This window comes from Saimiri boliviensis, chromosome 20 (genome assembly GCF_048565385.1).
Source record: "Saimiri boliviensis isolate mSaiBol1 chromosome 20, mSaiBol1.pri, whole genome shotgun sequence".
Classification (NCBI taxonomy): domain Eukaryota; kingdom Metazoa; phylum Chordata; class Mammalia; order Primates; family Cebidae; genus Saimiri; species Saimiri boliviensis.
This window is the reverse complement of record NC_133468.1, coordinates 7,172,327-7,187,176: the sequence shown is the minus strand read 5'-3', so window position 1 is coordinate 7,187,176 and position 14,850 is coordinate 7,172,327. Positions and strand designations below refer to the sequence as shown.

Below are 14,850 nucleotides of genomic sequence, written 5' to 3'. Positions count from 1 at the left end.
TAAGTGATCCTCCCATCTTGGCCTCCCAAAGTGCTGGGATTACAGACATGAGCCACACCTGACCACTCATAATTACACATCTATATCACCCTACATCTAGATATAAATGGTATGAAACAGCAGAATGCAGACTCTGAAGTCACAGAGTCCCAGGTTTAAAGCCGGACACTGTTACTTATTGTGTGTATGACTTTCTGTCTGAATTGCCTAACCTATAAAATGATAATAATACCATCTACTTCATCGGTTGTGAGGACATGATAATGTATATTAAAAACATAGGACATCCCTGGTAGTCTAGTTGTTAGGAAAAAAGAAATATAGGACATAGGCTGGGCCTGGTGGCTCATGCCTGTAATCTCAGAACTTTGAGAGGTGGAGGTGGGCAGATCACTTGAGGTCAGAAGTTCAAGACCAGCCTGGCCAACACAGTGAAACCCTGTCTCTACTACAAATATGAAAATTAGCTGAGTGTGGTGGCTCGAGCCCGTGGTCTCAGCTACTTGGGAGGCTGAGACAGATCGCGCCACTGCACTCCAGCTTGGGTGACACAGCAAGAGCCTGTCTCAAAAAAAAAAAAAAAAATGTATAAGGTCACAGACTAATCTTTCCACAAATGGGAAAATTGTCTGCATTATGCCTCGTCCCTAAAACTTCATACTCAAATTATTTTCCATATTCACTTTCAGCTTTTGCCACATACCGATTTGTTTTTATATAGTTGTGATCATAATTTCATGTACCGTTTATATCCTGTTTTTACTTTTCATTTAATTTTACAGTGTAAGCACATTTCCATCTTATTATACGAGTTTATAACTGTGTTTCTGAAATTAAACATTTTTTAATGTAAAAGTAATACAAGCATATGGTAGGAGATCTGGAAAATATAGATAAATGGAAAGAAAAGTTACCCATAATTTTACCATTCACAGATAATCACTGTTAACATTTCGGAGTACTGATTCTCCTATAATCTTTTGTTACGTGTATGTGTATGTATTTGTTTTATGCATAGGTTAACTCCGTGTATATGTGCATATAAACATAAACTACTTTAAATAACCTTAATGTGTTTATAAAAACAATGCATATTCATTATGAATAATTTCAGTTTAAACAATTGCAGGCTGGGCATGGTGGCTCACGCCTGTAATCCCAGCATTTCGGGAGGCTGAGGTGGGCGGATCACAAGGTCAGGGGTTCAAGACCAGCCTGGCCAATATAGTGAAACCCCGTCTCTACTAAAAATACAAAAATTAGCTGGGCATCATGGCACGAGGCTGTAGTCCCAGCTACTCAGGAGGCTGAGGCAAGAGAAAAGCTTGAACCTGGGAGGTGGAGGTTGCCGTGAGCTGAGATCATGCCATTGCACTCCAGCCTGGGTGACAGAGTGAGACTTTGTCCCAAGAAAAAAATAAGAAAAAAACAATTGCAAAAGTAAAACATCACCCAAATCCTACCACCAAGAGAGAAACACTATTAAATATGTTGGTGATGTTTCAAAATACCCATATGGAGTACACATGTGGGTTTTGTTTTGTTTTGTTTTTGTTTTTGTTTTTTTGAGACGGAGTTTCACTCTTGTTACCCAGGCTGGAGTGCAATGGCACGATCTCGGCTCACCGCAACCTCGGCCTCCTGGGTTCAAGCAATTCTCCTGTCTCAGCCTCCTGAGTAGCTGGGATTACAGGCACGCGCCACCATGCCCAGCTACTTTTTTGTGTTTTTAGTAGAGACGGGGTTTCACCATGTTGACCAGGATGGTCTCGATCTCTCGACCTCGTGATCCACCCGCCTCAGCCTCCCAAAGTGCTGGGATTACAGGCTTGAGCCACCGCGCCCGGCTTGTTTTTGTTTTTTTAAAACGAAGTCTCACTCTGTCACCCAGGCTGGAATGCAGTGGCACTATCTGGGCTCATTGCAACCTCTGCCTCCCGGGTTCAAGCAGTTCTTCTGCCTCAGCCTCCCAAGTAGCTGGGATTATAGGCACATGCCACCATACCTGGCTAATTTTGATATTCTTTAGTAGAGTCAGGGTTTCACCATGTTAGCCAGGCTGGTCTTGAACTCCTGGCCTCAAACAATGATCTTACTATGTAGGGGGTGTACAGTTGCCTTTTTTTTTTTTTCTTTTGAGACGGAGTCTCCCTGTTTTGCCCAGGCTTGAGTGAAGTGGCGTGATCTCGGCTCACTGCAACCTCTGCCCCCTGGGTTCAAGCAATTGTCTCAGCCTCCCGAGTAGCTGGGATTATAGGCACACACCCCACGCCTGGCTAGTTTCGTATTTATAGTAGAGATGAGGTTTCACCATGTTGGTCAGGCTAGTCTCAAACTTCTGACCTCAGGTAATCCACCCACCTCGGCCTCCCAAATTGCTGGGATTACATGCATGAGCCACCATGCCTGGCCTAATCTTTGTATTTTTAGTAGAGATGGGGTTTCGTCATGTTGCCCAGGCTGGTCTCTAACTCCTGATCTCAGGTGATTCACCTGCCTCTGCCTCCCAAAGTGCTAGGATTACAGGTGTGAGCCACCATGCCTGGCCATACAATTACCTTCTATATGTTTTGTATTTAATATGACATTTTTATTTCCCCATATTACTAAAAACTTCTTTATAAGCATTTTTGGTGACTGCATCATACCACATTTAACATTCCTCTAATGCTGAACATTTAATCTCCCTACTTTTTTGGTGTTACCAATAACACTACAGTGAACATCTCTGTAGAACACTTTATCATATTTCAGGTTATTTTCTGAGAAAGGACTCTATAGCTCTCATTTTATTGAATGTGCTTTAAATAGTTCTTCTAGACTTACTTACCCTTTCACTTCTGATACTTCTCTTCAGTATCTTAAAGAATGACCTTTTTCTCTTAACAACCACTATACCTCTTTTCTGATGTTAAAAATCTACATTCAACCCAAATCTTTTTTCTGTCCTGAAAAAAAAAAGAAAAAAAAATCTACATTCATTTTAGAAAAGTTGGAAAATAGTAGGCTTGGTTTGGTGGCCCATGCCTGTAATCCCAGCACTTTGGGAGGCCAAGGGGGTGGATCACCTGAGGTCAGGAGTTCGTGACCAGCCTGACCAACATGTTGAAACCCCATCTCTACTAAAAATACAGAATTAGCCAGGTGTGGTGGTGCATGCCTGTAATCCCAGCTACTTAGGAGCCGAGGCAGGAGAGTCACTTGAACCCGGGAGGCAGAGGTTGCAGTGAGCCAAGATCTGCACTCCAGCCTGGTGACAGAGTGAGACTCTTGTCTCAAACAGAAAAAAAATTGAGTATATAAGAGGCAGATTGATATGTAACTTGAGTTTTTTTGTTGTTTCTGAGATGGAGTCTTGCTCTTTTTGCCCAGGCTTGAGTGTAATGGCACAATCTCGGCTCACTGCAACCTCTGCCTCCCAGGTTCAAGTGATTCTCCTGCCTCAGCTTCCTGAGAAGCTGGGATTACAGGCATTCGCCATTACACCCACTAATTTTGTATTTTTTTAGTAGAGACCAGGTTTTACCACCTTGGCCAGGCTGGTCTCAAACTCCTGACCTCAGATGATCTGCCCTCCTCAATTTTCCAAAGTGCTGGGATTCCACGCACAAGCCACCACACCTGGCCCGTAATATGCTTTTTTCATACCTAACACCACAAACAGAATATTTTCTCATATTATAAAATATTCTACAACATGTACATTACTTTTTTAATGACTTGCTGAAACAAAATCAACAGGCAGAGAAATTGAGATTTCCTATGCTGAAAAACCGTTATGGGAAAGGCCAGCAGATTTCTTCTGGCTTGCCCAAAATCCTCAAAACTTCCCCAGTTGAAGTGGTATGGATATGGAAGAGCATCTGAGCTATCTCATCTGAGAGTCCTGCTGAGTCCCATCCCTCCTCCACCACTGGTGGGGGCTTCTGGGCCCCACACTTTTTTTTTTTTTTTTTTTGAGATGGAGTCTCGTCTGTCACCAGGCTGGAGTGCAGTGGTGCGATCTCAGCCCACCGCAACCTCCTTCTCTTGGGTTCAAGTGATTCTCCTGCCTCGGCTTCCCAAGTAGCTGGGACTAAAGATACATGCCATGTATTTTTAGTAGAGATGGAGTTTCACTGTGTTGGCCAGGCTGGTCTCAAACTCTTGACCTCGTGATCTGCCTGCCTCGGCCTCCCAAAGTGCTGGGATTACAGGCATGAGCCACTGCGCCTAGCCTGGGCCCCACATTTTTAAAGCAATAATTGCTAGGTTGACACCATTCTAGCCACATGGACTTGTTAGTGAGTCTTGGCATCCACTTTTATGAGGCAGCAGCACAGCCCACAGTCAGCATCAAGACGTAGGTTGATGCACAAGAGGCTCACATGTATGCCCACACCAGGCTCTGATTAACTGAATTCATTGACCAGAATCAGGGATATTTTCTGAAGGTGAAAATATGAGCTAATGCCGGGCGCGGTGGCTCAAGCCTGTAATCCCAGCAGTTTGGGAGGCCGAGGCGGGTGGATCACGAGGTCGAGAGATCGAGACCATCCTGGTCAACATGGTGAAACCCCGTCTCTACTAAAAGTGCAAAAAATTAGCTGGGCATGGTGGCACGTGCCTGTAATCCCAGCTACTCAGGAGGCTGAGGCAGGAGAATTGCCTTGAGCCCAGGAGGTGGAGGTTGCGGTGAGCCGAGATCGTGCCATTGCACTCCAGCCTGGGTAACAAGGGCGAAACTCCGTCTCAAAAAAAAAAAAAAAGAAAAAGAAAATATGAGCTATAGCCTTTAGGTCTTCGTGTCACACTTTGGCAGCCTAGCATAGCAAAGAGAGCATAGGCTTTAGGCTCACAGACCTGGCTTCACTCAGTAACTGGGTCACCTTGGGCAAATCATTTCACTCATCTGAGCCTCAGTTTTTCTGAATAATGTGGCAAAGTGATACCTATCTCATCGGGGTAGTTCTGAGGACCAAAGGAGAAAATGTATGTACAAAACACATAACTAAATGTTAACAGTCCTATTCTCTCCCTGCTCAGCCTATAATGCAATGTAGCCTAAAAGGCATCCCTAGTATAGTTACCTTTTTTCTTTTCTTTTTTTTTGAGAGAGTCTTGCTCTGTTGCCCAGGCTGGAGTGCAGTGGGGCCATCTTGGTTCATTGCAACCTCCACCTCCCGGGTGCAAGTAATTCTCCTGCCTCAGCCTCCCAAGTAGCTGGGATTACAGGTGTGTGCCACCACACCCAGCTAATTTTTTTGTATATTTTTAGTAGAGCTAGGGTTTCACCATGTTGACCAGGCTGATTTCAAACTCCTGACCTCAGGAGATCCTCCTGCTTCAGCCTCCCAATGTGCTGGGATTACAGGCGTAAGCTACCACACCTGGCCACATGGTTACCTTTTCTAAATGACCCTGTATGAGCTCCAGGAACTCAAGCCTCGATTTCTATATCTATGCATTGGTTCCCAGTTCTGCAACTGTGTTACTTTGAGGATGAGAATTAAACTCCCAAACTTGTTGTCCCACTTGTGAAGTTCTGAGAAATGCTGAAGTATCCCTGCAAGAGTACAAGTAGCATCTAGTCTATTGTAATTTGGCAACTTGATAGAAGTTTAGAGTCTCCTAAGAATATGAGAAAGTCAGGATTTGTGTGCTTATTAAAGTAGTTAAAGCTGCTGAATGAAATAGCCTGTTTTTGGGCTCCCTCAAATCTTCCCAGTTTTCCCAATTAGAGAATGCATTCACTGTGCCATTCACATAGGCAGCGCCACATCTGCAAGTGGGATTAACAGGTGACACAGCCTCTCTTTCTATTCAGCATACTCAAAAGTCTGGCGCCTTCTGGGTTTTTTCATTGTTTCTGTTTGAACTCTCTCACCGCAGCTCTATCGAAACGCCTTACAAATCCTTTCCTTATGGCCTCCACCTTAGCCTTGCACCAGAATAGAGAGATGATAGACCCAGACAAGTTCTGCAGCCTCTGCCATGCGACTTTCAACGACCCTGTCATGGCTCAACAACATTATGTGGGCAAGAAACACAGAAAACAGGAGACCAAGCTCAAACTAATGGCGCGCTATGGGCGGATGGCGGACCCTGCTGTCACTGACTTTTCAGGTGAGGGGGCCTAGCTCACATCCAGAGCTGGACCAGGGCTTGGCCACTGGGGCTCTCTGGACCAGCCAACGTAGTTTTCCTCCCTAGGTCTTGTTAAGTAGGGTTTGCAAACTCAGATGCCTACAGAAGCCAGACGAGAAATTTAAATGAGTGAGAGCCAGGAAGAGGATGTGGACAGCTGAAGAGTGAATGCCACTCCTAGTCACTTGTAGATGGTTGTTGCCATATCTTTCAGGTTTTCAAAAGACTCTGGAAAGCCAGATTTATATAGAAATCCCTCTGATTTTTAAATGCGTAACTAAAAATTTTTAAGCCCAGTCAGGCATGGTGGCTTATGCTGTAATCCAAACACTTTGGGAGGCCAAGGTAGGAGGATCACTTGACCCCAGGAGTTCGAGACCAGCCTGGGCAACATAGCGAGACCCCATCTCTACTAAAACTTTAAAAAAATTAGGGGACGTGGTGTCACATGTCTATATAGTTCCAGCACCTTGGGAAGGCTGTGGTGGGAGGATAACTTGAGCCTGGCAGGTCAAGGCTGAAGTAAGCTATGTTTGTGCCACTGCATTTCAGCCTGAGCGAGAGCCAGACCATGTTTAAAAAAAAAAATTTTTTTTTGAGACAGAGTCTCACTCTGTCTCCCAGGCTGGGGTGCAGTGGTGCGATCTTATTTCACTGCAACCTCTGCCTTCTGGGTTCAAGCGATTCTTGTGCCTCAGCCTCCTGAGTAGCTAGGATTACAGGCGTGTGCCACCCTGCCTGGCTAATTTCTGGCTAATTGTTTTTGTATTTTTAGTAGAGATAGGGTTTCACCATGTTGGCCAAGTTGGTCTTGAACTCCTGACCTCAAGCGATCCACCCACCTTGGCCTCCCAAAGTTCTGAGATTTACAGGTGTAAGGTTCTGATCTAATCCTCCTGTAATTCCAGCTACTTGGGAGGCTGAGGCAGGAGAATCACTTGAACCCAGGAGGTAGAGATTGCCGTGAGCTGAGATCATGCCACTGCACTCCAGCATGGGAGACAAAGTGAGATCTAAGTCACCTACGCCCGGCCAAAGAAAAAAAAGTATTTTTATTTTATTTTATTTATTTATTTATTTTAAAAGTCAGGGTTTCACCACGTTGGTCAGGCTGGTCTTGAACTCCCAAGCTCAGGTGATCCACCTGCCTTGGCCTCCAAAGTGCTTGGATTAGAGGTGTGAGCCACCACGCCTGGCCAAAAAAATTATTTTTAAACCCTATGTAAGTGAAACCTGTCTACAAGCCAGATTTGGGTCAAGGACCCTCAGCAGACTGGATCAGAACCTCGTGTTCTGATAGTTCTTATTTTATACCTCCGCATAGGTGAAACCCTAAGAGAGAAAAGGTTGCTGCCTATCAGCAGAATTTAGACCCCTACATTAAAACTTTGCCTCGCCCATTCTCTGGTTGTGGTTATATTAAAGAGATACTGGTACCAAGAAAAACTAATAAAACTGTACATACACATGGTCCCCAACTTCCTATGGTCGAACTTTATGATTTTCCAACTTTATGAAGGTGTGAAAGCTATAGATATTCAGTAGAGACTGTACTTACTTCTCTTGCATTGCTAGGCAACAATTTGTAATAGATTTATCCAGATGTAACCCCATTGTAAGTCAAGGAACATCTGTAGAGAAAGAGAGAAAGCATGGAAATCTTCTCTTGACTTGCAGGATCCATTCACCATTCATTGGTAAAGGTTGAATTCCTTGTTTTTATCTTTTTTTAAAAAGACAGGGTCTCTCTATGTTACTTAAGCTGGTCATGAATTCTTTGGGCTCAAGTGATCCTCCTACCTTGGCCTCCCAGAATGCTGTGATTACAGGCATGAACCACTACACCCAGCCTGCTTTTATTAAGCATGCATTTGAGTCTTGCTCAAAGTATTTGTATATTTTGGTACTTTTAATGCTGTTTTAAAATGAACATTCCTGGGCCAGGCGTGGTGGCTCATGCCTGTAATCCCAGCACTTTGGGAGGCCAAGGCAGGTAGATCACAAGGTCAGGAGTTCAAGACCAGCCTGGCCAATTTGGTGAAACCCCATCCCTACTAAAAATACAAAAATTAGCTGGGCATGGTGGCGGGAACCTGTAACTACTTGGCTGGCTGAGGCAGGGAATAGCTTGAACCCGGGAGGCAGAGGTTGTAATGAGACGAGATCATGCCATGCACTCCAGCCTGGGCAACAGATAGAGCAAGACTCTGTCTCAAAATCTAAATAAAATAAAATAAACATTCCTTAAAGTTGACTGGAAAGGTGGTCTTCCTTATTTTGAGACTGAGTCTCGCTCTGTCACCCAGGATGGAGTGCAGTGGCGTGATCTTGGCTGAGTGCAACATTCGCCTCCTAGGGTCAAGGGATAGAAGATACGTTCCAAAACCCCCCGTGGATGCCTGAAATGGCAGATAATACAAAACCCTCTGTATATACTATGTTTTCCTATCTGAGAACCAAGTTGGCTAAGGGACTAATGAGAAGATAGAATATACAGTGTGGTGAACAAAGGGATGATTTGCATCCTGAACAGGGTAGAATGGGATAGCCTGAGATTTCATCACTCTACTCGGAATGGCCAGCACTTTAAAAAACTTGTGAATCGTGGCCTGGTGCGGTGGCTCACGCATGTAATCCCAGCACTTTGGGAGGCCGAGGCGAGTGGATCACTTGAGGTTGGAAGTTTGAGACCAGCCTGATCAAGATGGAGAAATCCCAACTCCACTAAAAATACATGGTGGTGCGTGCCTGTAGTCCCAGCTACTCAGGAGGCTGAGGCAGGAGAATTGCTTGAATCCGGGAGGCGGAGGTTGCGGGGAGGCGGAGGTTGCTGTGAGCCGAGATCGTGCCATTGGACTTCAGCCTGGGCAACAGGAGTGAAACTCTGTCTCAAAAAACAAACAAAACAAAGCTTGCAAATTGTTTATTTCTAGAATTTTTTATTTTTTATTTTTTTATTTATTTATTTTTGAGTTAGGGTCTTGCTCTGTCACCTAGGCTGGAGTGCAGTGGCATAGCTACAGCTCACTGGAGTCTCAGCCTTTCAGGCTCAAGCATCCCTCCTATCTCAGCTACCAAATTGCTTAACTACAGGTGTGCGCCACCACATCCGGCTACTGCTTTATTTTTTGTATAGCCAGAGTCTCGCCATGTTGCCCAGGCTGGTCTCAAACTCCTGGGCTCAAGCGATCCACCCATGTTGGCCTCCCAAAGTGCTGGGATTACAGACATGAGACACCATGCCCAGCCTGGCTTTTTTTTTTTCTCTCTCTCTCTTTTGAGATGGAGTCTTGCTCTGTCACCCAGGCTATAGTGCAGTGGTGTGACCTAGGCTCACTGCAACCTCTGCCTCCCGGGTTTAAGCAATTCTCCTGCCTCAGCCTCCCAAGTAGCTTGTGCAACCATGCCCAGCTAATTATTTTATATTTTTAGTAGAGATGGGGTTTTACTGTATTATCCAGGATGGTCTCAAATCTCCTGACCTCATGATTCACCCACCTTGGCCTCCCAAAGTGCTGGGATTACAGGCGTGAGCTACCATGCTCGGCCACAATTTTTTTTTTTTTTTTTTTTTTTTTGGAGACGGAGTTTCGCTCTTGTTACCCAGGCTGGAGTGCAATGGCGCGATCTCGGCTCACCGCAACCTCTGCCTCCTGGGTTCAGGCAATTCTCCTGCCTCAGCCTCCTGAGTAGCTGGGATTACAGGCTTGTACCACCATGCCCAGCTAATTTTTTGTATTGTATTTTTAGTAGAGGCGGGGTTTCACCGTGTTGACCAGGATGGTCTCGATCTCTTGACCTCGTGATCCACCTGCCTCGGCCTCCCAAAGTGCTGGGATTACAGGCTTGAGCCACCGCGCCCGGCCACAATTATTTTTTTTTTGAGACAGAGTTTTGCTCTTGTTGCCTGGGCTGGAGTGCAGTGGTGTGATCTTGGCTCACTGCAACCTCTATCTTCTGGTTTCAAGTGATTCTCCTACCTCAGCCTCCCAAGTAACTGGGATTATAGGTGCCCACTACCATGCCCAGCTAATTTTTGTATTTTTAGTAGAGTTGGGGTTTCACCATGTTGGCCAGGCTGGTCTCGAAGTTTTGACTTCATGATCCACCTGCCTCGGCCTCCCAAAGTGCTGGAATTACAGGCGTGAGTCACTGCGCCTGGTGGCATTTTTTAGTTCATATTTTTGGATATGATTTTCAGATAACTGAAACCATAGAAGGCAAATCTGCAGATGGTGAGTGGGCTGTGCTGGCATTGCTACTGTAATAATTGCATAGTATAATCTATTACTCCAGAACAGAAAGACCTCAAGTGAAGTTAACTAATTCATTTTACTTAGATTTCTGGGTAAAAACTGGTTCTATAAATTAAGAAATAGAGTAGCTTCTTTATGGTAAAGATATCTTTCTGAAAAGTAAACAGTTGTATTGAAATTTTATTAATATGTAGATTTTGCTGCCTATTACTATTACATATAATATTTACTAATAAGTAGATTTTTTTTTTTTTGAGACAGAGTCTCGCTGTGTCACCCAGGCTGGGGTACACTGATACAATCTTGATTCACTGCAACCTCCACCTTCTGGGTTCAAGTGATTCTCCTGTCAAAGCCTTTGAGTATCTGGGATTACAGATGCCTGCCACCACGCCTGGCTACTTTTTGTATTTTTAGTAGAGATGGGGTTTCATCGTGTTGGCCAGACTGGTCTCAAACACCTGACCTCAGGTGATCCGCCCGCCTCATCCTCACAAACTGCTGGGATTACAGGCGTGAGCCATTGTACCCGGCGCTAATATGTAGATTTTTGTGAGACTTCATATAGCTATCCCTGAAATTTGGGGCACTAAGAGAACTTGAGAAAGTTACTTCATAAATGTGTGGAAACTGGAAATTGATTGTATATCTTTGGTAATAAAAAGGTAATGTCAGTGTTTTCAACAGAAAATATTGACCCTGAGTCACAAAGATTCTGGTCCCAAAGTCTCATACCGTAATAATAATTATAAGCATCCTAGTGTCTAGTCTAGAAAGACTTGGTAGGGTAAAAATATTACCTTGCGGCCGGGCACGGTGGCTCAAGCCTGTAATCCCAGCACTTTGGGAGGCCGAGGCGGGTGGATCACGAGGTCGAGAGATCGAGACCATCCTGGTCAACATGGTGAAACCCCGTCTCTACTAAAAATACAAAAAACTAGCTGGGCGTGGTGGCGCGTGCCTGTAATCCCAGCTACTTAGGAGGCTGAGGCAGGAGAATTGCCTGAACCCAGGAGGCGGAGGTTGCAGTGAGATCGCGCCATTGCACTCCAGCCTGGGTAACAAGAGCGAAACTCCGTCTCAAAAAAAAAAAAAATATATTACCTTGCTTTCCCAAAGGTTCTGATTTCGTTTTCTTGACATAAATTTGGCCCTGTTGAGTCCTTTTTAATTTGAACGAGCAACATGTCTCCCCCTGCCTCAGGAATAACTTACTGATTAAAATTTAAAACGGGCCGGGCGCAGTTGCTCATACCTGTAATGCCAGCACTTTTTGAGGCCAAGGTAGCAAGGTAGGCAGATCACTTGAGGTCAGGAGTTCAAGCCCAGCCTGGCCAACATGGTGAAACCCCGTCTCCATTAAAAAAAAAAAAAAAAAAAGAGGCCGGGCACGGTGGCTCAAGCCTGTAATCCCAGCACTTTGGGAGGCTGAGGCGGGTGAATCACGAGGTCAAGAGATCGAGACCATCCTGGTCAACATGGTGAAACCCCGTCTCTATTAAAAACACAAAACATTAGCTGGGCATGGCGGCGCGTGCCTGTAATCCCAGCTACTTAGAAGGCTGAGGCAGGAGAATTGCCTGAACCCAGGAGGCGGAGGTTGCAGTGAGCCGAGATCGCGCCATTGCACTCCAGCCTGGGTAACAAGAGTGAAACTCTGTCTTAAAAAAAAAAAAAAGAAATTTGGCTGGTTGCGGTGGCTCACACCTGTAATCCCAGCACTCTGGGAGGCTGAGGCAGGTGGATCACTTGAGATCAGGAGTTTGAGACCAGCCTCACCAACATGGTGAAACCCTTTCTCTACTAAAAATACAAAAATTAGCCAGGTGTGGTGGCACACACCATTACCCAGCTACTCCAGAGGCTGAGGCACAAGAATTGCTTGGATGGGAGGTTGCAGTAAGCTGAGATCTCGACACTGCAGTCCTGCCTGAGCAAAAAAGCCAGACTCCATCTCAGAAAAAAAAAATATTAGCTGTACGTGGTGGCTTGCACTTGTAGTCCCAGCTACTCGGGAGGCTAAGTCAGGAGACTCGCTTGAACCTGGTTGCAGTAAGCCAAGATCACACCACTGCACTCTAGCCTGGGTGACAGAGCAAGACTTCGTCTCAAAAAAATTAAAAATTAAAAATTAAGCCGGGCACGGTGGCTCAAGCCTGTAATCCCAGCACTTTGGGAGGCCGAGGCGGGTGAATCACGAGGTCAAGAGATCGAGACCATCCTGGTCAACATGGTGGAACCCCGTCTCTACCAAAAATACAAAAAATTAGCTGGGCATGGTGGCGCGTGCCTGTAATCCCAGCTACTCAGGAGGCTGAGGCAGGAGAATTGCTTGAATCCAGGAGGCGGAGGTTGCGGTGAGCCGAGATTGTGCCATTGCACTCCAGCCTGGGTAACAAGAGCGAAACTCCGTCTCAAAAAAAAAAAAAAAAAAAAAAAATTAAAAATTAGTACTGAATGGAATGTTCATTTTATGCTAATTATTTCAAGTTTTTAAATACATAGAGGAAAGTATTATAGAAAGACCTCTGTCTCTGGTTGGGCGTGGTGGCTCACACCTGTAATCTCAGCACTTTGGGAGGCTGAGGCAGGTAGATCACCTGAGATCAGGAGTTCGAGACCAGCCTGGCCAACCTGGCTAAACCCTATCTCTACTAAAAATACAAAAAATTAGCTGGGCGTGGTGACAGATGCCTGTAACCCCAGCTACTCTGGAGGTTGAGGCAGGAAAATCACTCGAACCCAGGAGGTAGAGGTTGCAGTGAGCCAAGATCGCGCCATTGCACTCCAGCCTGGGAAACGAGTAAAACTCTGTCTCAAAAAAAAAAAAGAGAGCCGGGCGCGGTGGCTCAAGCCTGTAATCCCAGCACTTTGGGAGGCCGAGGCGGGTGGATCACGAGGTCGAGAGTTCGAGACCATCCTGGTCAACATGGTGAAACCCCGTCTCTACTAAAAATACAAAAAAATCAGCTGGGCATGGTGGCGTGTGCCTGTAATCCCAGCTACTCAGGAGGCTGAGGCAGGAGAATTGCCTGAACCCAGGAGGCGGAGGTTGCGGTGAGCCGAGATCGCGCCATTGCACTCCAGCCTGGGTAACAAGAGCGAAAACTCCGTCTCAAAAAAAAAAAAGAAAGACCTCCATCTCTTTCTCTTTTAAGTTTCATTTTTTTCTCTCTTTTTTTGGTTCTTATGTAGAACAAATAAAGACTCTAAAACTAACTTGTATATTATCAACTTGAAATGCAGGTAGCAATCAAGCCAAATAACATGACTTTAAAATTGGGTGTTCTTGGCCAGGTGCAGTGGTTCACCCCTGTAATCCCAGCAGTTTGGGAGGCTGAAGTAGCTGCATCATTTGAGGTCAGGAATTCAAGACCAGCCTGGCCAACATGCTGAAACCCTGTCTGTACTAAAAATGCAAAAAAAATAAGCCAGGCATGTTGGTGTGCACCTGTAATCCCAGCTACTCAGTAGGCCTGAGGCAAGAGACTCACTTGAGCTTGGGAGATCACGCCACTGCACTCCAGTCTGGGCAACAGGGTAAGACCCTGTCTGGAAACAAAAAGAAAAGAAAAAGAAAAATCAGCCGGGCACGGTGGCTCCAGCCTGTAATCCCAGCACTTTGGGAGGCCGAGGCGGGTGGATCACGAGGTCAAGAGATCGAGACCATCCTGGTCAACATGGTGAAACCCCGTCTCTACTAAAAATACAAAAAAAAATTAGCTGGGCATGGTGGTGCGTGCCTGTCATCCCAGCTACTCAGGAGGCTGAGGCAGGAGAATTGCCTGAACCCAGGAGGCGGAGGTTGCGGTGAGCCGAGATCGCGCCATTGCACTCCAGCCTGGGTAACAAGAGTGAAACTCTGTCTCAAAAAATAAATAAGGCCGGGCGCGGTGGCTCACGCCTGTAATCCCAGCACTTTGGGAGGCCGAGGCGGGTGGATCACGAGGTCAAGCGATCGAGACCATCCTGGTCAACATGGTGAAACCCCGTCTCTACTAAAAATACAAAAATTAGCTGGGCATGGTGGCACGTGCCTGTCGTCCCAGCTACTAGGGAGGCTGAGGCAGGAGACTTGCTTGAACCCAGGAGGCGGAGGTTGCGGTGAGCCGAGATCGTGCCATTGCACTCCAGCCTGAGTAACAAGAGCGAAACCCCGTCTCAAAAAAAAAAATAAAATAAAATAAAATAAAATAAAATAAATAAATAAATAAAAATAAAATAAAATAAAATAAAAAATAAATTTTAAAAAATAAAATATAAAATAAATAAATAAATAAAATCAGGTGTTCTACACCTTCACTTTGGGGTCATAGATTTTCAAGAGGACTTGGTTTTGAAGAAAATCAATACTTTTTTTAATAAAAAAAAACAAGGCTGAGGGGCAGGGGTATTATATACCCTTTTGATCTCCACACATCCCTATAAATAGATATGATTTCTATCACTGCACAAATAAAGAGGTTGA

The 14,850-nt window shown here is 45.3% G+C and overlaps 1 protein-coding gene across 5 annotated transcripts in view; it reads left to right on the top strand.

Annotated features, from left to right (window-relative positions):
* The window catches only part of ZNF346 (zinc finger protein 346), a 65,119-nt gene that overhangs the window by 27,938 nt on the left and 22,331 nt on the right, over positions 1-14,850 (top strand). The window contains exon 5 of one of the 5 annotated variants that reach the window (XM_003936107.2): positions 5,920-6,105. The exons of 3 other annotated variants lie outside the window; for them this stretch is intronic. In XM_003936107.2, the coding sequence (XP_003936156.1) occupies positions 5,920-6,105 (186 nt within the window). Of the gene's footprint in view, positions 1-5,871; positions 6,106-14,850 lie in introns of all 5 variants that reach the window. One more of the 5 variants, XM_010346619.2, reaches the window with a different exon arrangement.